Genomic DNA, 25,816 nt, shown 5'->3' with positions numbered 1-25,816 from the left:
GCGGGGGACACTTAGGCTGAGTACCAAAACCATCTGTACTCACACACGTCCTTGAGTCATTCACATGACTTTACTAATTCAGGAAACTCTTGCCCTGGAAGAGGAGCTCACAGATAACTTTGTTGTTTATTTCAGAACCTCACAGAAATCTTTGGTTTATCCCAAGATTAAACCACTCAACTACTCTCTTTAGAAAAGACACTCACTTCTCAGGCAGACACAGAGCATCACAAATGATGGTTACTTTTCAAGACTGTCTTCAAATTCCTCTCCCTCCCCAACTATGTGTCCAGCAATCTTTTTTTTTTTTTTAAGATTTTATTTATTTGAGAGAGAGAGAGAGAGAGAGAGAGAGAGCATGAAAGGAGAGAGGTCAGCGGGAGAGGCAGACTCCCTGCCAAGCAGGCAGCCCGATGTGGGACTTGATCCTCGGACTCCAGGATCATGGCCTGAGCCAAAGGCAGTCACTCAACCAACTGAGCCACCCAGGCGTCCCTGTGTCCAAGCAATCTGAAAACTACTGTGCCACAAATTTGTCTAAACCTAATTCAATCCATCCAACTGGTTAAATCAGACCCCCTCCCCAAACCTCATAAACATCTCTCTCTCTTTTCCCCTTCTGAGATGCCACTAAGACTGTCAAGTTTGTGCTCTGTCCCTAGTGAGGTAAGAAATACACTTAGCTTTGCTTTATGAACAGGCATTTTGGAGGTATTTCTGGGAAGCCAACAGCCAACAAGTTCATTGAGCTCTTTTGAGAATCTGATGAAAGCCATGAGGGCACTTTCTCCAGAAAAATGGATACAGGACATGTGAGTGACCTATAATTTCAGGGGCTTCATGGGTTCCCTAAAGCCCCTCTGTGGGTCTCACAAAAGTATGTCACCATGGAATAGAAATGTCCCACTACTGGGAGTGAGACGGGCACCCTATGGTTTGCCAAAACCTACAGTCAGCAGAATCCTACTTTCAGGATCAAAGGGGGCTGTTTGGATCACCTGGCCCCATTATTACCTCAATTACATGCTGATACATGGTTGTTTCAACCTATGCTCCAATACCTGCACTGATGGGGCACTCATGACCTCTCTGGGGCAACACACCCCGTCTATGGCCACGGACAGAGCTGAAATTAGAGCTCTGTCTGGCTGATGTCACCCAGGCTGACTCTGAGCCTCCGCATTAAGGAAGGCCAATCACTCCTCTCACACACAGAGTAAAATAACAGAATTTCTCTTACTCTTAGGGTATGATCCCATGATCCTGAGCAAAAAGCAGTCCCATCAGGGGAGACTCGGAGAGTACTAACGCGGTTTTCATGTCCGAACAGGATGGAGACTCGGGACCCCTTCAGAACATCCCAGACATTGATGGTGTAATCATTGTATCCAGCAAACAGCAGGCGCCCTCAAAGCAGGAGGACAAGATGGTTACCGAACCCGTTCTTCCCATCCATTTTTCTTTTTGTGACGTTCACTCACACAATCGGCAGTCGCTTGCTCATTCATTCATTCACTCATTCAGCCCACTGTGATTTAGTGCCCCCTATGTGCCAGGCACTGTGCTTTGCCCTGGGGCTTCAGAGAAGAGAGCCGAGTTGCTGCCCCTCGAGGAGGGTGCTGGTGGGCAGGCAGGCAGATACGTGAAGGGACACACGGTAGCCCGTGGAAGAGGGATGTGTGTAAAATGCTATGAGATCATGGAGGAAGGAGGATCGAGGAGGGCACTGCACAAAACTGATAGGAGTTGGCTCTTGGGGGCTGAGGCAGAGAAGGGAGGCAAGAGATGCTGTAGGCAGCGGTAGCAGCATGCAGGCAGAAAAGCACAGATTTAGACTGGGGGGCTGTGTCTGGGGAAACTTGTCCTGTCAGAGCAGTCTTAACGTTTATTAGCAGCCTCCCCAGCAGTGAGGGCAGAGGGGCCATGAGCTTCTAGGCATTAAGAAAGGGTCTCTTGCTCCCCTCCTCTGGAAAAGTCCCTTTTCAGGGATGAAGGGGAGGCCAGCAGGCTGAGGAGGAAAGCCTGTGAAGGGCCCCGCAGACGTGAAGCTGTGCGCATCACTGAGGAACAGCAGTAGGTGGCATGGCCTTCATTTCCCATAAAATGAAGGGGGTGGGGAGGCTGCTTCGGGTGGGGTGACATGGGGCAAGGGATCATGGAGGAAAACCAGGGCAGACTCGGACTGCTTAACCTGCTGGCTCATGCGGAGTTCAGCTGAGGGAAAGCTTGATCAAGAGCTGGGTTTCGTTTAAGTCCCGGCGTAAGGTCCAGGGAGAGTTTCTGAAAGAAAATCTTACCACTGAGGGAGAAGTCCACACTGGATGCTCCAAATATGATACTGTCTTTGGAGTAGACGGCGACTTCCCTGTCTGCCCGGAGGTCGTAGAGGCGACACTGGGGTGACAAAGAAGACAAAGAAGCACTTATTTCTTCTTCTTTTTTTTTTTTTAATTTATTTATTTGACAGACATCACAAGTAGGCAGAGAGGAAGGCACAGAGAGAGGGGGAAGCAGGCTTCCCACTGAGCACAGAGCCCAATGCGGGGCTGGATCCCAGGACCCTGAGATCATGACCCGAGGCGAAGGCAGAGGATTAACTCACTGAGCCACACAGGCGCCCCAAGAAGCACTTATTTCTGGCTCTGGGTTGAGGAAGAGAGGAGCACGGGGATATTGGCAGGAGCTGCTGGCTTGTGAAGTTTGGGGGATGAGGGAAATACCTCAAGTTTTGTTTAGAGGTAAACAAATCAGTGGAGATTCAAAGAAACAGCAAATACAGAAGATTTTGGGGGGATACAAAACCAAAAATGAAACCCCTCTTTCTCTTCTGAGAAAGGATACACATTCATTGTAGAAAATACAGAAAAACTCAGAAATGCCCAAAGAAGGAAACAAAAATCACCCTAAATCCTAGTACTGAATAACATCTAGGCTATTTCCTTCAGTTTTACTTCCATTTTATGTTTGTCTTTACATGCAGTGGATATTTCACGAAGACTTCTATTAACATCAGGTTATGAGCATTAAATAATCTTCAGAAACACATGACTACCATGGTTGTTGAATATTCCGTATGCAGATATATTAAATCTGTTTAGCCATAACCTCTTAAGAGTTTTTGCTTGTGTCTAATTTTTCTCCTTTACAAATAAAATTTTGATGACTGTTCTTACATAAATTTTGATGACTGTTCTTACATATCTCTGATGTTTTCTTCAGAATAGTTAAGGAACAGAATCCCTCAGAATAAAATTGTTTTAAGAAACAGTATGACTGGGGGAACCTGGGTGGCTCAGTGGGTTAAAGCCTCTGCCTTTGGCTCAGGTCATGATCTCAGGGTCCTGGGATCCAGCCCCGATTCATTCATTCGTGCTCTCCGCTCAGTGGGAAGCCTGCTTCCCCCTCTCTCTCTCTGCCTGATTCTCTGCCTACTTGTGATCTCTGTCAAATAAATAAATAAAATCTTAAAAAAAAAAAAAAAAAGAAATAGTATGACCAGATCAAAGGGGAGGTATATTTTGAAAGCTCTTGGATCATATGGCCAGACTGTTTTTCAGAAGGATGGAACCAAGAGGCCTAACTCTTTAACCACATCATGTCCACAATGTAGCATTTCACGTCTAATCCAAATGAGCATGGATCCCTCCCTTACGCTTGCAGTTATTGGATTACAGGTAGTCTGAAAATGTTTTCAGGAGTTTATTTGCCATTTTGGATTTCCTACTTTGTAAACAGTCTAGATTTTATCAAACTCTTTCAAAAAATTGGGGTGTGTATCTTAGTGATGATGCAACCTCATTCATATCTAAAGGATTTCAATTTGGTCTGTCATATAGATGGCAAGAACTTTTCATAGATGTATGGTCTTATATTTTGTTATACGTTCTTTGGCAGATGGAAGTTTTACATTTTCATTTTCAAAAAGATCTTATTAATTTGGTATTTATTTATCTTCTCTCTGGCAAACCCTGAACCAACCACTTTCCCCAGGCTGCCTGAGGAGGTATAGGAAAAGGAACATATAGGGCATGGGAGAAATAATAACACATGGGAGAAATAATAAGTATCAAAAATATTTACTTATAGCAGTATTTCTTAAACAGGAAAAAAACCCCTGAATCTAAACTTTCAAAAATTAACTAGTTAAGTACATACTAGCCCGTCTATAACATGGAATACTATTCAATTGCTAAGAAAATATAATGTAGATTGGCTACATTGGCATGGGAAAATGTTTACAGTCTATTGCTAAGTGAAAACAAATTATAAAGCATTTTGTTTTAAAATAAAAAAGAGAGGAATTCACCCAGCTGTGACTTTACTTGGGTTGGGAGATTAAGATATTTAATCCCTTACCCAAGTTTTCCTCAATGAATTCACTTTATTATGGTAATCAGAAAAACATTAATTTTGAAAAATAAAATTAAATCACTGCATTTCTCTTTCAAATAGGAAAAGTTCTCATAATTTAGAAGCATACCGTAGCATCATCTGATCCTGAAGCAAAGGCATCTCCACTTGGGTAGTACCTGAAGAGAGACAGTTTGGATAGAAAGCACTTTATTTGGGGTGGTGATTCTCAATCCTGGATGCCTGTCAGAATCATCTGGAAATCACTGGGAAAGTAGTCCCATGCTGGGCCTGTGGAATCAGAGTTGGCATCTCCACTGCGACATATGAACCACTCATTATAGAGGTCAGAAGGGGAGGCTGATCTGGCTGGCCCACTGGCCTCTACTTTTCTTTCCTGTAAGTAGGGGACAGTGACAATGGCTTTGCAGAGTTTTGGTGAGGAGTAACTGAGATAATGTGTGTATTTGCACCAGGCACTGAACACAGAGCAGGCTGCCTGTAACCATAGTTTCCACTGATCTGGGACTTGGCTCAGCTCTGGGATAAGAAGTTATTATCTGCATAAGACACTGGGATTGCAAAGACAAAGCCTCAGGCAGATCTCTGCATGGACCACTGCCTCCATGTGAGACTTCTGGCAAAGGACTTCACCTTGCCCAGCCTCAGTTTCCTTATTTGAAAAGTGAGGATGATAATGCATTTTCCCTTTTGTAAAGACTGAATAAGATAATATGGGCAAAGAACTTGGCATGGCCAGATGGAAAGCATTCAGCAAATGATACTTATTACCGTTACGTTCATTCTCTTCTCGGCTATCAGGCTTCAGAGGGAGAGAGGAATCTACACTGAGACCTAACGGATGTTGGAGGAAGGGTAAGGGGAACAGCACAGGTGAGAGAATGTGCATTTTAAGGAGTGAGTATATAGAGGTTTAATTTATTTTTGTGGCTTTATATTCTATCCAGCATCTTACCAACTTCACTTAATATTTGTATTAATTTCCTTTGATTTTTCTAGGTAATTATTGCACATTTGTCAAAAGCTACAGTCTTTTTCCTTTTTCACTATCCTACAAGTGAGGGCAAGGACCTAGAAATTCTTACTAACATTTCTACTGCTCATGTAAATAAGCACTGCTACCTTATTCTTCCTTTTAAGGGGAACAGGTCTACTGTCTTTCCCACTTAGTGAAGATTCTTGGATGATTATATTTCAAATACTGTCTTAACGATGCCATCTTCCAAATTTACATGTCAAGTCCTTGCCTCTCTCTTAGGAACCAGTTCATAGATCCTGCTACCTACTCAACATTTCTACTTGTGTATATAATACGCATCTCAAATGTAACTATCCCAAAACAGAGCTCTGGAATGCATGTACAACAACTGCCTCCTACCTCTGATTCCTCCAGCCTTCTCTGTCTTAGTAAATGGATCCCTGCTTACTGCCCCTTATAAAAGCTTTGGGTTCCCAAGCTCAGGATTCTTCTTTTGTAATGGAACCTCTCCATTTCACCCTGTGGAATTGGGGCTCAGGCAACCAGCACAAAAATGCTGATACTCTGGCTGCTGCCATTGCTAGGAGTAATAAACTGTCCTTCATCTTGAACCCAGGAGTCTCGTGTCTTCTACCAGCAGCTATGAAACTGTGGCAGTCTAACTTGATAGCTTGTAGCTAGGGTAAAATCTCAGAATCCTCACAATTCTGGACATTTCTGTCTCCATGCTGTCTTTAGTTCCAGCCACTGTCACCTTTTTCTTGGACTCATGCAACTTTCTAATTGGCCATCATACTTCCATTCTTGCTTCCCCACAATCTGTTCTCCAAACAGCAGCCAGAGTGATCTCTCATGGGCAAAACACAGACCATGTCAACCACCCCCCAAACTGGCCTTTGGTTAGGTCCCTCCACATCTCATCTTAACCCAGCTCTCTGCAAGCCTGGCTCTTTCAAACATTGTTTTCTCAGAGAGGACTTCCCTGGCCATCCTAAGCAATAACCCACCCCATCCCATCTGCCTATTTTACTTTGCACATAGCACCATCTTAAATTAAATTATACATTTATTTGTTTGTGCTTTGTCTTATCTCCTGTAAGAAAGTAGAGACCTTGTCTATCTTGTTCACAAAGTTCCTGGAACAATGTCTACCATATAAGTCTCAATAAATATTTGCTGAATAAATGAATGAGAAATACCGACTCTGCTTAGGGAGGATAATAACAATTACTCTAAGTGCCACTGAATTAAGTATCTCCAAGAGATCTGCAGCGCTGTTCAGGGTTACCACAAATCAGCCTTTCTTGCTGGAGGGACCTGTCTCAGCCAAGTGAAATGAGCCTGGAGGTGGTTCCTGGGCTGAGCATTATTACCCCACGCCAGGGATTGCCAGCAGAACAGGGAAGTTACGTGAACATTCTACTCACTAACCGGACACTGTTGATGTCAGATTCGTGTGTTTCAAAGGCCTGCACGCACTGGCCGGAGCGCATGTCCCACACCATGGCTTTCTTGTCACATCCCTACAAATGCAAAGTTACCCAGAGTTATGCTCACTGCAAGGCCTGTCTGCAGTCGAGCATGAGCTCTCATTACGTAACAGAGCCATTTACCTCCCATGGGTAAATGGCTCAACATGCTTTTCTGAGACTAGCATCACCTAAGGCTGCTTTCTTCAACCAATAAGCCCTGAGAAGGTGAGATTGTCTTGGGGTGTGGGGAGCAAGAGAAGGCACCCAGCTGTCCCCTTTAGCATGTTTTCTTCTTTTGCACCTTTCCAAGTGTGGGTGCAAACCCTCCAGAGCCTCCTTGCTTCCCCCTGGGCATTTCTCTCTTTGTTCTGTCCTTACTTCCTCCCTCTTCTTCATCTCTGCCTCCCTAAGCCCAGGGGGGAAGGGCAGGCACACACTAGGTGCACAGTGGGGCCACCCCACTGTCTCAGGTGTACAGGACAGCCGGAGGCAAAGGGAGCACCCCAGGAGCCGCTGGGTCATCTGCGCCTCTGCGGCACGCCGGCTGGGGGTCATGACCTTGCCAGCAGCAAGATGCGGGTCTCCAGCAAGTCGCTGTCCTGGGCTTCCATCTCACCACCTATAAACGTGACCCAGGGGATCCTAAACATGAGGTTTTCACCTTATACTGTCCTGGCTCCAGGAGCACTTGACACATTCCTGCTGAGCAATGCTGTTATGGAACTTGGGTAGGACAATGTGGACTCTTAATAGTCAAATAGAAGACGTAATGGCTTAAAACTGGTGTTCAAGTTGCCGGTTTCAACCTCAGAGAGAAGAGAGGGATGAAGCACCACAACTAGTACCTCAGAAGCCCCGCAGTGGGGGTTCAGTGCTCCAATCATCTTTAATGAGAACGCAGACAAAGCAAGTGGGGGCGTCTTCTCATCTTCTGAGGATACTAAGTCAAACGGAGTTTAGTGCTCTGAAGGAGACACTATGATCTACAGTGCTATCAACTACTTGAAAAGGCAGTGCAGTTGAGGAGGCACAGATACAGTTATTCGAAGGCCCAGAAATGAAACATACACAGGTGGGGCCAAATACCCAAGAAGAAACTGGGGTTCCTGCTGATTACAGGCCACACAGTCCCTGCCTAATGCCCAGCACCAAGACACCGGCAGCTCGGAGCCAAGGGCCCCTGCGTCCTCCAGCTGCAAAGGACACGTGATGGTGTGTCCAGCACCTCCTCTCCCCCCTCTCCTGACTAAAGTGAGACAGGACTCAAGCCAGGTCAGCTGGCTCAGTTCCCCACTCTTATTCCTGGCCATCCACAGAAACACTTGCCCCTGACGTCTGTCTGACCCGCTGTTGGCTCCTCCACCTAATATATTCCACAGCATATCCCGGGTCAGTGGAGTACTGGTCTGCATCATGCCCAATTTACAGATGAGGAAATGGAGTCAGAGAGCAAAGCCATGACCCCAGCATCCTAGTCTAGTGCTCCTGTGTGCCACTGTGGGCTTGTGTCTGACCCCAAGCCTTCAGATGCTCTCTTCCCTGTGTGCTGGGGTGGGAGGGTGCTGGTGATGCGCAGGGCTGGGGCAGGAGAGTGTCTCACGAGCCCCAAGCCCTGATCACACCACAATGCTGCCTTACCTCAGCAGCCATCTGACCAGCTTGGTACCCTTATGGCTCATCTCCAATGCTCTCAGCTGCTAACTCTGCTGTTTATTTCAGGGCACCTGAGTGGCTCAGTTCGTTGAGCGACTGCCTTTGGCTCCCATCATGATCCTGGAGTCCCTGGGTTGAGTCCCGCATTGAAGAAGAGTCTTCTCTTCTCTCTGATCCTCCACTTTCTCCTGCTCTCTCTCTCTCTCAAATAGATAAATAAAATCTAAAAAAAACCCTAAACATGCTCAAATGCAGCAGATACGCACCTCAAGTCACAGCATTCACATGAGGAGAACATTCCAGATCCCTCTGCAGACTGAATGTCAGCTGCAGAACAGGAGACCCTCACAGCCCCTCACCATAACCGCCCACCACATGCTGCCCTTGCTGTGGGAGCAGGGGATGTGACAGCGAGCTGAGGACAATTCCTCCCAGAGAAATGTCTGGTCAACTCCCTAGAAATGACAAGAATTGCCACCATCACCCTCCCAAGGAGAGGAAGGACCCCGAGGGATTTTGCTTGGGCCTTTACCCCAGACACGAAGGTGTTGCCCGTTTCTGATGGGGCCAGGTCCAAGCAGAGCACGTCAGCCCCGTGTCCGTGGAAACTCTGCAGCAGCTGCCCGCTCTCCACATCCCACAGTGCACACGTCCCGTCGCCGCTTGCTGTCAGGATCTGTCCCCAGAGAAGGACGGGAAGAACATTGGTATCAGGATCTGTGCTGGGGGAAAGTCACTCAGATGCTGAAAGCTGACCGGGGAAAAGGAGGCTCTTGGAACACACACACGGACACATGCCTTGTTATACCTGGATTCAAGCACAGAAGTATTTCTCCTGCCCTATGAAAACAAAGTCCCTTTGCGACATGCTCACTGTCCTCGCGATGTGTGTTTATGTGCTTGTCTCCAGGGGAACAAAGTCGAGCAGGGCCTCCGTGCCATATTCACAGAGCTCTGTGATGGCCCGGGGTCATGGAGGGAGTGCTCTGTGAACGTCTGGGAGAACAGAACTGGTGCAGCCCCCATGAGCAGGCCAGACACCTCAAGTGCTTCTCAGATCTTAATGTGCTCCCCAGCCATGGGGCTGCCTGCTAATATTGCACCTGGGCTGGGGCCGGGGACCATCCCCCCACCCCCAGCCCTCACAAACCCTCACCTGGTAGCAGTGAGGAGCACTGCACCCCACCAGGCAGCATTTTGTGAGACATGTGCCCCTGTGGCTGCTTCTCCCTAGAGCAGGGCCTAGATGGTCCTAGGGCCCCCCAAGAGGGTCACACGCATGTCCTCACAGACTCAACAAGCCTCTGCTGGGTGCTGATGACATTCAGCTGCCCTGCTAGTAGGCATTAATTAGGGTCTGCACAAAGACTGTGTCTTGGTCCCAGCTCTCCGCTCTCCCGGAGCACAGTTGAACAGAACTGGCAGTAAGACATGACACCAACCAAATTCCCTGCCCCTGTGTTGAACAATTCCGAGCTCAGGCACACTCTCCTGGTGTTCTGTGAGGCAATACTGAGAACACGTGAAAACAATCTAGCGGCTTGCTTCAGGACACACCTGCTGCTGCAAGATAAGACTGTGAACCAACAAAACAACTTATTTACCAAGACAAACAGCTTGCTCATCCAGACTCACTTCAAGACCTTCATCTTGTGGGGCTCCCTGATTCAAACCTAGTAATGTTGTAGCCAGTTTCCTGCCTCAAGACACCCACCTTAAAAATCACTCAGCCTGGATCCCCAAACCCTCCAAGTACCCTTCCTTGATTTCTTCATTTGCGATGCTATGGGGATTCTGGCAAGTTGGGGTTCTCCCTTGCTGCAGGTCTAAGAAGGTTTTGCTGGAGGAATGCCTGGGTGGCTCAGTGGGTTAAAGCCTCTGCCTTCAGCTCAGGTCCTGGTCTCAGGGGCCTGAGATCGAGCCCCATGTCGGGCTCTCTGCTCAGTGGGGAGCCTGCTTCCTTCTCTCTCTCTGCCTGCCTCTCTGCCTACTTGTGATCTCTTTCTCAAATAAATAAATAAAATCTTAAAAAAAAAAAAAGGTTTTGCTGGACAGCAAGTTTTTTCCGAGGATCTCAGCAGACAAGACTGTGATGACTCACGATCAAGTGAGAAGTGCTGAGATCCGGGTAGGCCCATGGGAGGGACAGCAAACCCACCCCAGCAACATCTGAGCTGCTCTCCAAGGATGAGTGAGTGCTGGCTGGGTGAAGGCCCACCTCTGTGGGAAAGGAGAAGTGTGAGGACTTTAGCCTGTAGGCCAGACTGAGGAGAGGGGAGGGGTTAAGCTTCCAAGGGAGATAAGATCAAGGGCAGATTTTAGGAAAACGTGTCTAAGGTCTGTGTGGCCACCCCTCAAGCTGCTTCTGTAAACTGACAAGTACAAAGGCCACACATACAGTGAGAGGAACGCTGTGATGCCTGGGGAAAAGCATGGTGAGTGGAGTTAGGGTCACAGTAGGTGGGTGAGTGTCTGTGTGTGTGTGCCCACGCGCGCCCGTGGCTTGGGCTTAGGCTGAGCACAGCGCCCTGTGTCCGGGGGAAAGGCAGCGGAGACGCAGGGCTCACAGCTTCCAGGACCCAGCTGACCATACTGAGGCAGCCCGTCCCGAGCAGCCATGGGCTGGGGGATCCCCAAGGGCTAATAAGCTCTAGACACACAACCTCCTGATGCCCCACCTTCCTGCTGCTCCCAGGGTCTGGATGAGGTGATAAGACCACACAGGAAGGGGCTCTTGTGGCATCACGGCAATACTGTGGGGCCCTCTGTGGGTGGAGATTACCAAGGAAAGGAAATGAGCGAGCCCTGGGCTTAGGGACTGCAAGCCTTCAGTGTACCCATGGACCGCCCTGTACCTCCAAATTCCTCCTGCTGCTGGTTTTCTCTTCTCCTCTTCCCTCCTGTTCTTTTCCTTCTCTCTTACATGCTGGGCCTAGCACTTACAAAGAATCTCCTTTTCTCTGCAGGAGGGAAACCACATTATACCCAGGGGACTCTACTCCCACCCTGGCCTGGTGCCTAGCTTGCTGCAGCATGTTGGAGTGTGTTTCTTCCCAGACAGTCTGGTGAGGCCCAGACTCTCCTTGCAGCTAGGAGAAGCAGCTTTGGAGCTCCTCGCTGGAGCCAGAGCTGCCTGAGTTCCAGAGAGCTTAGGGTTCTCTGGCACAGTCCTCAGGGCCCTCCTTAGAGCTCCCACTCATGGGCAACTCTCAAATTTGGGGACTCTCCAAGGCTGCAAAGCTCCTCCAGCTGTTCGTGGGCTTCTCCACCCTTGGTTTCCTTCAGGTGGCCTGGTTCACCCAACAAGATGACCTAGGCTGGTAAAAGTTAGTTTATGAACACACAAGACTTGGACTGGGTCTTAATTTCTGTACTTGTATTTTATAATATGCCGTAATTCCCTTCAATCTCTCCAAGCCCATACCTATTCCTGTCCTAACACTTACAAAGGGCCAGTAATCTCCCATCTTTATTGGGACACCCAAACAATCTGCTTTAAACGATTACCTCAGTCTAGCTCTTTAATTTGCAGATTTTCGGGGCGCCTGGGTGGCTCAGTGGGTTAAAGCCTCGGCCTTCAGCTCAGGTCATGATCCCAGGGTCCTGGGATCGAGCCCCACATTGGGGGCTCTGCTCAGCGGGGAGCTTCCTTCCCCTCTCTCTCTGCCTGCCTCTCTGCCTACTTGTGATCTCTGTCAAATGAATTAAAAAAAAAAATCTTAAAAAAAAAATTTGTAGATTTTCCATGCCATATTCTTCAACCAAAGAAATGAATATTTTTAAAAAGTTACAAGTAAATTCTTTTTTTTTTTTAAGATTTTATTTATTTATTTGACAGACAGAGATCACAAGTAGGCAGAGAAGCAGGCAGAGAGAGATAGGAGGAAGCAGACTCTCTGCTGAGCAGAGAGCCCGATGCAGGGCTCGATCCCAGGACCTGGGATCACGACCCGAGCCGAAGGCAGAGGCTTTAACCCACTGAGCCACCCAGAGGCCCCACAAGTAAATTCTTAATAGTAAAAAATATTTTAAAAATACTTTTAATATTTTTGTGATCTTCACTACAATATAAGTAAAAATTGAATTTAAAAACAAAACACTCATCACGATAAATGCACGAAACAGAACCTCTTACTCGCGGTCATTTATTCTGGAATGTAGGGATTTTGTAGGTTTAACACCAGTCTTCTGCCAGCCTCTTGACTTTTTCTTTTTCCATCCTTGATCACCAGAATGGAAGGAAGCTCAAGGTTCATTAAGGTATCCCAACCAGGCCATGCATCAGAATCACCCAGGAAGCTGTGAGATACTATTAACAATAATAAAGTAATAAAACCTAACACTTACTGATATTTACCAGGGGCTGTACTATTTTACACAAATCATCTCACTGAATCCTCTGAAAACCTTATGAGAAAGGAGTTTACTACCATTCTCTCCTGAAGGTGAGAAAAAGAAAACAGAATAAAACTTTGTTTGGGACTGACCAGCTGGGATACAGTGAAGCCGAGATTTATCCCAGCAGTCTGACACCAAGCCAAGACCTTTGCCCTGCTCTGTTTCCCAGGATACATCCCCGAGGAAGTGGCCCACAGGACCTTCTCTACCTGGGGCTGGCGGCTTATTTGGAGGAAAGCACTTTTTCCTTCACAGGTGCCCCTTTGATCTCCACCTCCAGCACCTGTGGCAACACAGAGGGGGTGGGCAGGGAGGGGGTGGTGATGGGACCCCCACCAGAGGGTCTTCAGATGTCTGAAGACTCACTGTTCTTGCATCCCTCTGAGCCTTCCTTCATCCAGACTAAATGTCCTCTGTTGCTTTGTCCTCAGCCCCAAAGACGGCGGGTTCTGGCACCACAGCCAGCCCGGGCCACAGCGCCCCCTACTGTACAGGTCTCTGAGAATCCTGGTGGCAAACGACGGTTGCAAACACTGCGGGTTCCAAGTCCCAACACCCCTCCGCTCAGCAATTAAACAGTTACCCAGTCCCCTGGTCTCCCTGCCTCCAGCCTCGCCTCCCCTTCCGACCCCAGTGAGATGAAAACACAGTGGGCCACAGAAGGCTTTCATCGGACTCAGAAGCTCTCCTGCTTAAAAGAAACCCAAATCTGACCTAGTGCCTGCAATGGCTGAGGCCAGACTCAAGGGCCCTGTGATCCCGCCCTGCCCACCTCTCAGGCTGCCTGTCTCCCTCTGGGCTGCCCTCACACTTCCCTGGCCACAGCCCTTCCCTCCAAGGCTGGCTCAGGCAGCCCTTTGCAGCAAGTTTGGGACCACCCCTCCCATTCGGAGCTCTCAACATCCCCCGCTGTTCAGTCACAGTTTCCGTGAAGGTCCTGAGAACAGAGCCTGAGTGTGAGCAAGTCCACCCCCGGAACCGGTGGTATCTGGCAACGTGGGTGGTGGGCACCTACGAAGATTTGCTAAGTAGGCATGAATGAATAAACCAAGGATCCTTTAATGACGTGTTAAGAAACTTAGTCAAAGGGTTGAAGTTGTAATGTCTTCACCTTGTAGTTTATTCAAAGTAGGGATCAGGCTTACTAGTGAAAGCCTTTTCTTTTGCTATTTGAGAAAACACAAGTGTGAGGTGTATGAAATGCACAACTCTGAAGCACAGCAGCTCGTTAAAGTTTTACACACGTAAGCACATGCAGACTCAGACTGCAGGATAGGAATTTCCACGCCCTCAGAAGATTCTCTGTTCCACTCCCACGACCACCAAGTTCATTAGAGGAGGATGTTTTATGTGGAATGCAGTTTATCTCAGCTCTGTCATTAATTAACAGCCCTGACTTTCCCCATTTTTGATTTATTAAAAATAATAATGATAACCAATGAAAAACAACAGGAGGGTCCTCTTAGAGCCAGCTGCTAGAGCATATCTCTCCTTATATACTTAATACTTACATTGAATGAGACAGGCTTTCAAACAAAGATTGTAACAAGAGACAAAGAAGGGCACTACACAATGACAAAGGGAAAAATCCAATAGGAAGATAGAATGATTGCAAATATCGAGGCAACTCACATAGGAGCACCTAAATACATAAAGGAACTATTAACAGACACAAAGGAAGAAACTGACAGAAGTTTAATAATAATATGGGACTTCAACACTCCACGTACATCAATGGATAGATCATTTAGACAGAAAATGAACAAGGAGATAGTGGCTCTGAGTGACACATTGGGCCAGATGAACTCAACATACATTTAGAATATTCCATTCCCAAACAGTGGGATACACATTGTTTTCAAGTACACAAAGAACATTCTCCAGAATGGATCACACCTTAGGCCACAAAACAAGTCTCAGTAAATTCAAAAAGACTGAAATCATATCATTCATCTTTTTAAGCACCACAGCTGAGCACAGTCAATCACAAGAAAACACCTGGGAGAAATACAAACTACACGGAGGCGGAATTACAGGCCACTAAATAACAGATGGGTCAACTAAGAAATCAAGGAGGAAATAAAAATACATGGAGACAAGTGAAAACAAAAACCCAACAGTCCAAAATCGTTAGCATGCAGCAAAAATGTCCCCGAAGAGGTCGTTATAGCAAAATAGGTGTACCTCAAGAAGCAAGAAATATCTTGAATAAACAACCCAACCTTATACTTAAAGGAGCTAGAAAAAGAACAAAGGCCAAAGCCAGTAGAAGGAAATAATGAAGATTAGAGAAGAAATAAATGACATAGAGACTAAAAACAACAACAACAACAACAACAAAAACAAACAATAGAACACATTGATGAAACTAGAAGCTGGTTCTCTGAAAAGATCAACAAAATTGATAAACCTTTAGGCAGACTCATCAAAAAAGAAAAGAAAGAACTCAAATAATATCAGAAATGAAGGAGAAAAAAATAAAAGCTGACACTAGAGAAACACAAAGGATTGTAAGAGGATATTATGATAAAAATTATATGCCATATCCAAATTGGATAATCTAGAAGAAATAGACAAATTTGTAGAAACACATAACCTCCCAAAACAGAATCGAGATAGAAAATTTGAACAGATGGGTTACTAGCAATGAAATTGAATCAGTAATTTTACTTTTTTTTTTTTTAAGATTTTATTTATTTATTTGACAGAGAGAGATCACAAATAGGCAGAGAGGCAGGCGGGGGTGGGGCGGGGGGAGCAGGCTCCCCGCTGAGCAGAGGGCCTGATGCAGGGCTCGATCCCAGGACCCTGAGATCATGACCTGAGCCAAAGGCAGAGGCTTAACCCACTGAGCCACCCAGGTGCCCCTTGAGTCAGTAATTAAAAAAAAAAAACTCCTGAAAAACAAAAGTCCAGGACTAGAGGGCTTCACAGGTCAATTCTACCAAACACTTAAAGTAGAGTTAATACCTATTGAATCAAATTGTTCCAAAATAGAAGAGAAAGGAAAGCTCCCAAATTCATTTTACAAAACCAGCATTACCCTGATACCAAAACCAAAGACACTACAAAAGAAGAGCACTACTAGCCAATGTCTCTGATGAGCATAGATACAAAAATCCTCAACAAAATACAAACTGAATTTAACAATACATTAAAAAAATCATTCACCATGATCAAATAGATATTTATTCCAGAGATACAGGGTGGTTCAATATTCACAAACCAACATAATACATCACATTAACGAGAAAAAGGATTAAAAACTTTATAATCATCTCAGTAGATGCAGAAAAAGCATTTGACAAGATTCAACATCTATTCATGATAAAAACTCTCAATGAAGTAGATTTAGAGAGAACATACCTCGACATAATAAATAATAAAGGCCATAAGTGAAAACACACAGCTAACATCATAGTCAATGGGGACAAACTAAGAGCTTTTTCTCTATGATCAGGAAGAAGACAAGGATGTCCATTCTCACCACTTTTACTCAACATAGTACTGGGAGTCTTAGCCACAGCAAGCAGACAAGAAAAAGAAAGAAAAGGCATCCAAATTGGTAAGGAAGAAGTTAAAGTGACACTATTTACAGATGATTTGAGAGTATATAGAAAACCCTAAGGATTCCAGCAAAGAAACTACTAGAACTGATAAACGAATTCAGTGATGCTGCAGGATAAAAATTAATACACAGAAATAAGTTGCATTTCTATACACTAATAATGAAGCAGCAGAATGAGAAATTAAGGAAATAATCCCATTTACAATTGCACCAAAAAGAAGAAAATACTTAGGAATAAACTTAAACAAGGAGGTTGAAAGACCTGTACTCTGAAAACTATAAAATATCAATGAAAGAAACTGAAGACAACACAAACAAATGGGAAGATATTCCATGTTCCAGAACCAATATTCTTAAAATGTCCATACTACCCAAAGCATTATTTAATACTCCCTATTAAAACACCAACAACATTTTTCACAGAACTAGAACAAACAATCCTAACACTTGTATGGAACCACAAAAGACTCCAAATAGCCAAAGCAATCTTGAGAAAGAAGAACAAAACTGAAGGTAGTACAATCCCAGCTTTCAAGATATACTACAAAGCTGTGGTAATCAAAGCATTATGGTACTAGTGCAAAAACAGACACATAGATCAATGGAACAGAGTAGAGAGCTCAAAAATAAATCCATGCTCTTATGGATTAATCGACCAGGAAAGGAATCAAGAAATATCTAATGGAAAGAAGACAGTGTCTTCAACAAATGGTGCTGGGAAAACTGGACAGCTACATGCAAAAGAATGAAACTGGGCCACTTTCTTAGACCACACACAAAAAGTAAACTCAAAATGGATTAGAGACTTAACATGAGAACTGAAGCCATAAAATTCCTAGAAGAAAACATAGGCAATCATTTCTTTGACATTGCCGTATAAACATTGTTCTAAATATGTCTCTTCTGCTAAGGGAAACAAAAACAAAATCAAACTATTGGGATTACACCAAAATAAAAGACTTTTGCACAGTGAAGGAAACCATCAACAAAACAGAAAGATAACCTACTGAATGGGAAAAGATATTTGCATATGACATATCTAATAAGGGGTTAATATCCCCAATACAGAAAGAACTTATACAACTCAACACCAAAAGAGGCAAATAATCTAAATTAAAAATGGCAGAGGACTTGAATAGACATTTTTCCAAAGAAAACATAGAGGTGGCCAAAAGAAACATGAAAAGATGCTCAACATTACTCATTATCAGGGAAATGCAAAGGAAAATTACAGTGAGATATCACCTCATAACTGTCAGAATGGCTAGTATCAAAAACACAAGAAATAATAAGTGTTGGCCAGGATGTGGAGAAAAATAATCCTCTTGTACTGTTGGGGGGAATGCAAATTTTGGTTCCTCAAAAGTTAAAAACAGAACTACCCTATGATCTAGTAATTTTACTAGTGGGTATTTTACCCAAAGGAAATAAAAATGCTAATTAAGAAAGATGTGTGTACCCCAATGTTTATTGCAACATTATTTATCATAGCCAAATTATGGAAGCAACCCAAGTGTCCATCCATAGATGAACAGATAAAGAAGATGTGGCATACAGATACAGATATAGATACAGATAGATAGATACACACACACAATGGAATATTATTCAGCCATAAAAAAGAACGAGATCTTGCCATTTGCAAAAACATGGATGGAGCTACAGATTATAAAGCTAATAAGTGAGGTAAGTCAAAGAAAGCCAAATAACATGATTTCACTCACATGAGGAATTTAAGAAACAGAACAAAGAAAAAAAAAAGAGACAAATCAAAAAACAGACTGTTAATACAGAGAATACATTGATGGTTGCCAGAGGGGAGGGATGGGTGAAATAGTAAAGGGGATTATAGATAAAGAGCACATTTATCACGACGAGCAGTGAGAAGTGCATAGAACTGTTTACTCATATTGTGCATGTGAAACTAATATAACACTGTATGTTCACTATACTTGAATAAGATGATGATGATGATGATGATGATGATGATAGAGGGACACTGCAAAGCTTCCTTCCTCTCCTTGCCACCCCTCCTTGGTCCTCTATCACTTCCCTTGCTCCCCGACAGGCTGAGAGCCACCACACAGCCATTTACTGACCTGCATGTCTGAGTTGGTGAAGCTGCAGGCTGACAGGTAGTTGGTGTGCATAGCGACGGACTTCTTTTTGGCAGCCATGTTTTCATTTTTGTCAAACGTCAGTGGATACACAGAACACTTATTATCCAAACCACTAGCATGGAAAGAAAGAAGTGTCAAATGCTAATATAAGGCAACAGGATACGAGTACACATTCTCCTTCAGGCAAACTTTTCAAAATGTTTTCCTTTGGCAACAACGTGTGTTGTAAACTTTCCCCCCAACCTGGAAGATTTTCAAATGTACCGTAAAATTGAAAGAAAAATGGTACAGTGAGCACCCAGATCCCTTCACCTACATTCACTAACTTTGCATTTTGTCATATTTTTGGGAGCAAACTCTGAACCCATTTGAAGGTAGAGGTAGACATGACATGTTACACCTAAAGACTTCAATTTGTAAATGTACATCTTCTTAAAAAAAAAAAGAAAAGAACATTCTCCTAGGTAGACACTAGATCACTATCACATCTGAGAAAACGAACACAGATTCCATAACAGTATAATCAACCATCTGTATTCAATCTTCCCCAGTTGTCCCCAGGATCCAGCGCCCCATCAAGTTTCACACATGGCATTCGGTTTTTATAGCTTTTTGAGATCTTTTCATTTAGAAAAGACCTTCCACCTCTGTTTTTGTTGTTCAAACAAGAGATCTTAGGCCAAGAGTCTTGTAGAATGTCACATATCCTGGACTCGTCACATTGTTTCACAATGGTCATGTTCAAGTATAACATTTTCCATACTACTAGTATACAGGTGATACTGTGTACTCCTTTCTCTTTCTCCTGCTTCACTTAAGCAGGTTTGCGATGCCTACTGTCTAGAGACTGGTGATGCCGACTTGGATCACTTGGTCAAAATGGGGAGCACTACATCACAGCACGGCAAATGTGACTTGCTTGTAATTAGTAACTAGGGTTTGCCACTTCAAGACCATGTGAAGATCCTGCTTCCCAACAACCTTTCACACAATGACGTTAGCATGATTATCTTGTTTGAATCAAATGTTATTTTAGGAGAACAAAATGGTGACCTTCCGATTCGATCATTCCTTCTGCATTTATTAGCTAATGTTTTTCGGTAAATAAAAATTCCCCCTCCTCTCACTGTATATACCTGTAGGTTCTTTTTTCTCTTCAACTATGTTATGAGCCATTACTGTCACTATCCCAAATGAGGCTCACATTGTCCCACATTTGGACAGTGGAGGGCCCCTTCAAGCAGCTCCTGTTTCTGTTGGGTATGACCCCACTGGTCCCTGGACGTTTCCTTGCTTTCTGGAACAAGAAAATATCCTAGGCTCACTTTATCCTTTTCCTGCCCCAGAACTACAATCAGCCTTACTCCAAGGAGCCCTGCTTCCTTTTAGTGGACAATGACATTTGGGGGGAGGGGTTCACTCTCTTCGGATGCCCTGGGGATGCTAGGGGAAACCTTAGCCTTTCCAACTGCTCAAGGGGGCAGATGTGGACTTGGGATGCCTCTTATAAGTAATTCATAAGCTTGTGGGTGAGAACAATTTCCAGTTAGGCTGTGGCATTGCACCAATATGCTCAGTTTTTTTTAAAAAGATTTTATTTGAGAGTAAGAGAGAGAACACAAGTAGGGGAGGGGCAGAAGTGGGAGGGAAAGGGAGAGAGACAATCTCTCAAGCAGACTCAGCCCGAGGCAGGACCTGATCCTACAACCCCGAGATTGTGACCCCAGCCAAAACCAAGAGCCGGATGCTCAAGTGACTGAGCCACCCAGGTGCCCCTGCTCAGTTTAGTTTTTTTTTTTTTTTTAAGATTTTATTTTTATTTATTTGTCAGAGAGAGAGAGAGAGCGAGCAAGAATGAGCACAGGCAGAGTGGCAGGCAGAGGCAGAGGGAGAAGCAGGCTCCCTGCTGAGCAAGGAGCCCAATGTGGGACTCAATCCCAGGATGCTGGGATCATGACCTGAGCCGAAGGCAGCTGCTTAACCAACTGAGCCACCCAGGCGTCCCTCAGTTTAGTTTTTGATGCTCTTTCCTCATCCACTGGACCCCATATTTTAAATATTTGTTAATATTACACCAATATTTATACCTTGAACTCCCTTTGCTTCTTTTTCCTAACAAGGTGCAAGGCAGCCAGTGCAGTCAGTCACTGACCGTCTACCACACACCAGGGCCAGGAAACAGATACGACAGAGAGGAAGGCACGAGCCGTTCCTCCTCTCTGAGGAGGCTGTCTGAGGAGGCTGTCACCACAAACCTGTCTTCCTGGGCCTTGTAAAATTACTCTCTTCCCTGCTTGGCCCCTGCCCTCATGGAAATCTTCCCACTGGGTTCAAACAAGAAATAGCTGACAGAACCATTCTCCAAACTACTGCTAAACACACTGTTCACGGGCCGACCGATGGCTCAGTTGGTTAAGCAGCGGGCTCTTGATTTTGCATCATGTCACAATCTCAGGGTCAGGAGATGAAGCCCTGCCTGCATCAGGCTCTGCACACAGCAGGGAGTCTGTTTGAGATTCTCTCCCTCTGCCCCTCCCCCCACTCGCTCATTTTCTCTAAAAAAATAAAAACAAACAAACAAAAATAAAGACACTATTCACTATGTTATTATATCCATTGCATATTGCAGAAGGATCTACCCAATATATTCTTTTTGAAATACAGACCCAGCTAGTTGATATCTCAGTATCAAGTATTGAGAAATGATGTAACTTCTTTAGCTCTATGCATCTAACATTAATGCCCAGTTAGAAACATATTACCCAGAATTAAAAAAAATAGAGAGAGAGTATTTATTATTCCTAATGAGTAAGAATTGATCTTCCCTAAAGAGAGGTCAGCTTTTGCCCTCAGCTGCTGGGAGGTCATATTTGAGCCTCTAGAATGGCCCCCCTGATGGGAGAGCAGACTTGGCTCAAAGACCGTCTAACAGTGTGATTTATGATGGGGGCTTTAGGGCACACACTGTGAGTTCTGACCTCCCCACAGGCCCAGAAACTAAAGGTATTAGCCTCTAGGACACACTGGAGACTGAGGGTCAGCTACATGGGCTGTACGTGATTGAGTCCCAGGAAAAACTCTGGACCCCAAAGACTCGGGCGAGTGTCCCTGGTTGCTAATCCTCTGTTTTGTCATGCGCGGTGGCCAGGAGGAGCTAATGCCATCCATGATGCCATAGGGAGGGGATGACTGAAACTCCAGGTTTAGACCCAGCCTGGACTCTGTCCTGGGTACCTCTTCCTTTGGTTGGTTCTAATTTGTATCCCTGCACTGTGAGAAAACTGTCAGCCTAGGTAGACAGTTCTGCGGTTGTTCTAGCAAATTATCAAACCTGAGGGTGATTGTGGGGACTCCCAAGTTTGTGGCTGAGAGCCGAAATGACAAGTTTTGTGGGGATGGTGCTTTCTTTTTTGGGGGGAGGGGGGATGGTGCCTTCTAACTATACAGCTGGCCGAACTCCTTTGCACTTATCTTACTGTGTGTGTGTGTATGTACACACACACAAAAAATGTATTTACACACAGCATATACACAAATACATATATACTTATATATATCACGTGTGTGTATGTCTGTCTCTTACTGTGCTTACCTCATATCCTGGCAAGAAGTAAATGGGAATGGATCTTATATAAACATTACCATTCAGTTACAAAATGGAAATACAACCTACTTTTGCATTATTTTAAAAAAATTAGAAAATATGAAATACATGTGTGTGAACATGGGTTCCAAAGGCACACGGGGTCTTGGCAAGTGGAAAGTGAATGAAAAGATGTGCCAGGGGCACTTGGGTGGCTCAGTGGGTTAAGCCTCTGCCTTAGGCTCAGGTCATGATCTTAGGGTCCTGGGATCGAGTCCTGCATCGGGCTCTCTGCTCGGCAGGGAGCCTGCTTCTCCCTCCCTCTCTGCCTGCTTCTCTGCCTACTTGTGATCTCTCTCTGTCAAATAAATAAATGAAATCTTAAAAAAAAAAAAAAAAGATGTCCCAAATGGCCCCTCAAAGGGAGGGATGTTGAGGATGACCATTGGTGTGACTCTGGCTGGAGAAGGCTCCAAACTTTTTGCTTAGAGGCCAAGGGTTTTCATTTTTGAACTGAAACTCCTTTCTCCTGATTATAAAAAAAACATATGCTTATTTTCAAAATTGGAAAATTATAAAAAAGAGAAAGCCCCATAGTCCCATCTTCTACAAGGAACTACTATTGGATTTTTTGGTATAGTTCATCACAGACTTCATGCCTCTTTTCTAAACATGGCTGGGATCCTATGGTAGAGGTATTTTGGATGGTTCCAGAATTGTTTAATACAGGGACAGGGAATTATGTTGGTTACAGCTTTTACTGCCAATTCTGTTAAAATGAGCACCAGGAGAATAGGGGGAAAAAAAAAAACATCTTCCTAGCAACCTGAATGATTAGTTACCGTAATTAAGAAGTCTCTTTTTAATGATTGTATAAAATAATACCTTCAACTCATGTCCCACAATTCACTTAATAATTTCCTTTAATGGACACATTATTCCTCCCTAAAACCCCCTTTCTTTGCTTTATTAGATAATGCTACAGTAAATATTACTGCTCATGTGGCTCTTCTATATTTTGGATCACTCCTTTCAAGCAAGTTGTTAAGATGTGTGGAATCACTAGATCAAAGGTTATAAATTTTTCAAGGCTTCCAATACACATTACCAACATGTTTTCCAAAATGTTCGTACCAATTTATGGTCCCAGCTGATAGCGTTTGAGAACAGAGGAGGCAGGTCTGAAACTTGAGCTACTGTCAGTCTTTAATGAAAGTAAGTATGAAAGAGAGTTTCATGGTTTCTTTTTTAAGGGAGTTCAGGGAGGAATTAAACACACTGCCTAACCAATCAGCAAAAACAGTAAGTTCGGGTTTGTTTGCTTGTTTTTGCCCATCAAACAGTGTTTCATGGCAGACAGGAGATCTGAAAAGCTGCTTGACCCCTACTTACCCACATGCAATGGCGCATCCCGACGGGGCGTACGCACAGGCCATCACCCACGTGCAGGGCATGGTGACTGCGTGCTCCTGAAACACAGAACGTGAGCCTCATAGAGGGAACGAGCAGCGCTCCTACACAAATGTGTTAACATGTGGAGCCCAGCATGGGGCTCAATCTCACGACTCAGGAGACCATGACCTGAGCAGAAACCAAGTCGGATGCTCAACCAACTGAGCCACCCAGGTGCCCCTATTTCTTTCTTAATGGGATACTCCTCTTGTTCTTGTGAATGAATATTGGGGCTCATTTTCTGTGAAAGGTCTGTCGGAATTTCACTTCAGTTATACGCTTTACCTTATTTACTCAGATTCTTCCTATTCTCAAAATCTACTCTTAAATGATCCTACATGTATGCTGTGTTTGTTGCCCTGTGAGTATCCAAGGGCCTCTGTCCCCTGTGGGTCCTGACACCTTCCTGGGAAGGTCAGAATGAAAGCGGGCGAGGGCAGGGTGATCTTGAGAGACCCTATAAGGTGGGAGTGATGAGAACTAGAGGTAGCAGTTCCTGCTCCTGGCTGGTGGTCGGGTCACCCACATTCTCCTGCATGCTGACAGGAAACAAAGCCACAATTGGAAACCTTCTGCATCTGTGGGCTTCTTTCCCTGAGAGACATGGGCCCCGGTTCCTGGTTCCAACACCAGCAAGATGTGTGGCCCCAAGCAGGATGGCCACCTGTCCACCCTCAGTCTCTCCCCATCGGTGAAGAGAGAGGATAGGACTAGATGATTTCAGTACCTTTCAGTGCTGGTCTTCTTTCCTGTTATGATTCTCTGTGTTTTTGTGGGGGAAACACGGGCCCTGATGCTGCTCACAGAAATTCTGTCACTCACAATTACAGCCTTTCGGATGCCTAGAATAACCCACGGCAGCAAACGGCCACTCTGAGCACAAGGTGCCACAGAACCCCTTCAAGTAACAGCTATGTTCCCTGTCAGGGGCCACAGTGGCAACACCATGGCTCCCCAGAAATCAGGCAGTGTGTGCTCTATGATATCCTAGGGCTTTTAAACAGAAGCAACAAACCCCTACACACTCTTGAAGATGCTAAGGCGCGCTGGCAGAAGGAGAGGCCTCCATGGAGGGAGGTGCTGGAAAGGAAACCCCCTGCAAACTGCTAAGCTGCCATCTTTACTATTTCCCAGGGGCCTGACCATGAGGGACTCTGCTCCAGAAGATGGTTCTGGGCCCCCCTTGATCAGCCTGTGTGCACCTGTCTACTACAATACTTACTAAACATGTTCAATCATGCAGAATATGGATGCTGCTGGGTTTGAGGCACACAGAGGTCTCTTTGTCTTATATGGTGAAAGAGAAGACCTTCCCTGTATAAATAACGGAACCAGTATGGAATACATAGTAGTTGTTACGGTAAAAGGCAACACAAGGCAGGCTTGTGAGCACATCTCCACAGAGATTTTCGCCTTTCTCTTTAGTTAAGAGTCTAAATGTAGGTCATATTTGGAGCTGAGCACACCCAGACCCGACTTGCAGGCTATCACTGGAGAGTCAGTTCAACTCCCTGCAGCTTTAGCTTCCTCCCACCTCCGCCATCTGCTCATGTCCACGGTGCTACAGAGTCCGGTCAAAGACACAGAGGACAGGGGTGCCTGGGAGGCTCAGTGGTTAAGCATCTGCCTTTGGCTCAGGTCATGATCTCAGGGTCCTGGGATCGAGCCCCGCATTGGGCTCCCTGCTCAGCGGGGAGCCTGCTTCTCCCTCTCTCACTCCCCCTGCTTGTGTTCCCACTCTTGCTGTGTCTCTGTCAAATAAATGAATAAAATTGTTAAAAAAAAAAAAAAAGACACAGAGGGCAGAGAAAGCTGGGGGTTCAGGAACCTCCTACCACCCCTCAGGAGAAAAATAATATATGCCTATGTGAATGTGCTGAGTTTTCCAGGCCAGGCCCTTTCCGGCGTGTTAGTGCCCTCTCTGGGGGCTCTGTGTGCTCCTGCCTGGGGGAGGGGTTTCAACTCCGGATGGAGACGGACACGGCTGTGGGTTACTGAGGTGTCCCAACACAAGATGGGCTTTCCTGGGGTTTTCAACCCCAGACAGGCAGCCGAGGAGCCGGATGACTATGCCTGGGGGTATCTGGCAGGGAAGAGGACAGGACTGGGGCTCTGAGGTGCTGCTCAAAGCGCCAGGGACAACCTCTTACCTTGTTAGTAGTGAAGGAATCCCACACGATCACCTTCCCATCCTGGAGGGAAAAGAGTCAACAGCTTAGG

The 25,816-nt window shown here is 45.2% G+C and overlaps 1 protein-coding gene across 3 annotated transcripts in view; it reads right to left on the bottom strand.

Moving 5' to 3' along the window:
- GNB5 (G protein subunit beta 5) overlaps nucleotides 1-25,816 on the bottom strand; it is a 43,657-nt gene that overhangs the window by 1,003 nt on the left and 16,838 nt on the right. For all 3 annotated transcript variants that reach the window (XM_032856459.1, XM_032856461.1, XM_032856460.1), the window contains 8 exons: nucleotides 25,747-25,788; nucleotides 23,537-23,613; nucleotides 18,541-18,673; nucleotides 9,008-9,151; nucleotides 6,782-6,873; nucleotides 4,481-4,529; nucleotides 2,298-2,394; nucleotides 1,241-1,407 (listed from right to left, as the gene is read on the bottom strand). In XM_032856459.1, the coding sequence (XP_032712350.1) occupies nucleotides 1,241-1,407; nucleotides 2,298-2,394; nucleotides 4,481-4,529; nucleotides 6,782-6,873; nucleotides 9,008-9,151; nucleotides 18,541-18,673; nucleotides 23,537-23,613; nucleotides 25,747-25,788 (801 nt within the window). The remainder of the gene's footprint in view (nucleotides 1-1,240; nucleotides 1,408-2,297; nucleotides 2,395-4,480; nucleotides 4,530-6,781; nucleotides 6,874-9,007; nucleotides 9,152-18,540; nucleotides 18,674-23,536; nucleotides 23,614-25,746; nucleotides 25,789-25,816) is intronic.

This window comes from Lontra canadensis, unplaced genomic scaffold (assembly GCF_010015895.1).
Source record: "Lontra canadensis isolate GAN:19392208 unplaced genomic scaffold, GSC_riverotter_1.0 scaffold12, whole genome shotgun sequence".
NCBI lineage: Eukaryota > Metazoa > Chordata > Mammalia > Carnivora > Mustelidae > Lontra > Lontra canadensis.
The sequence above is the reverse complement of the archived record's forward strand: the minus strand, read 5'-3'. Positions and strand labels throughout refer to the sequence as shown.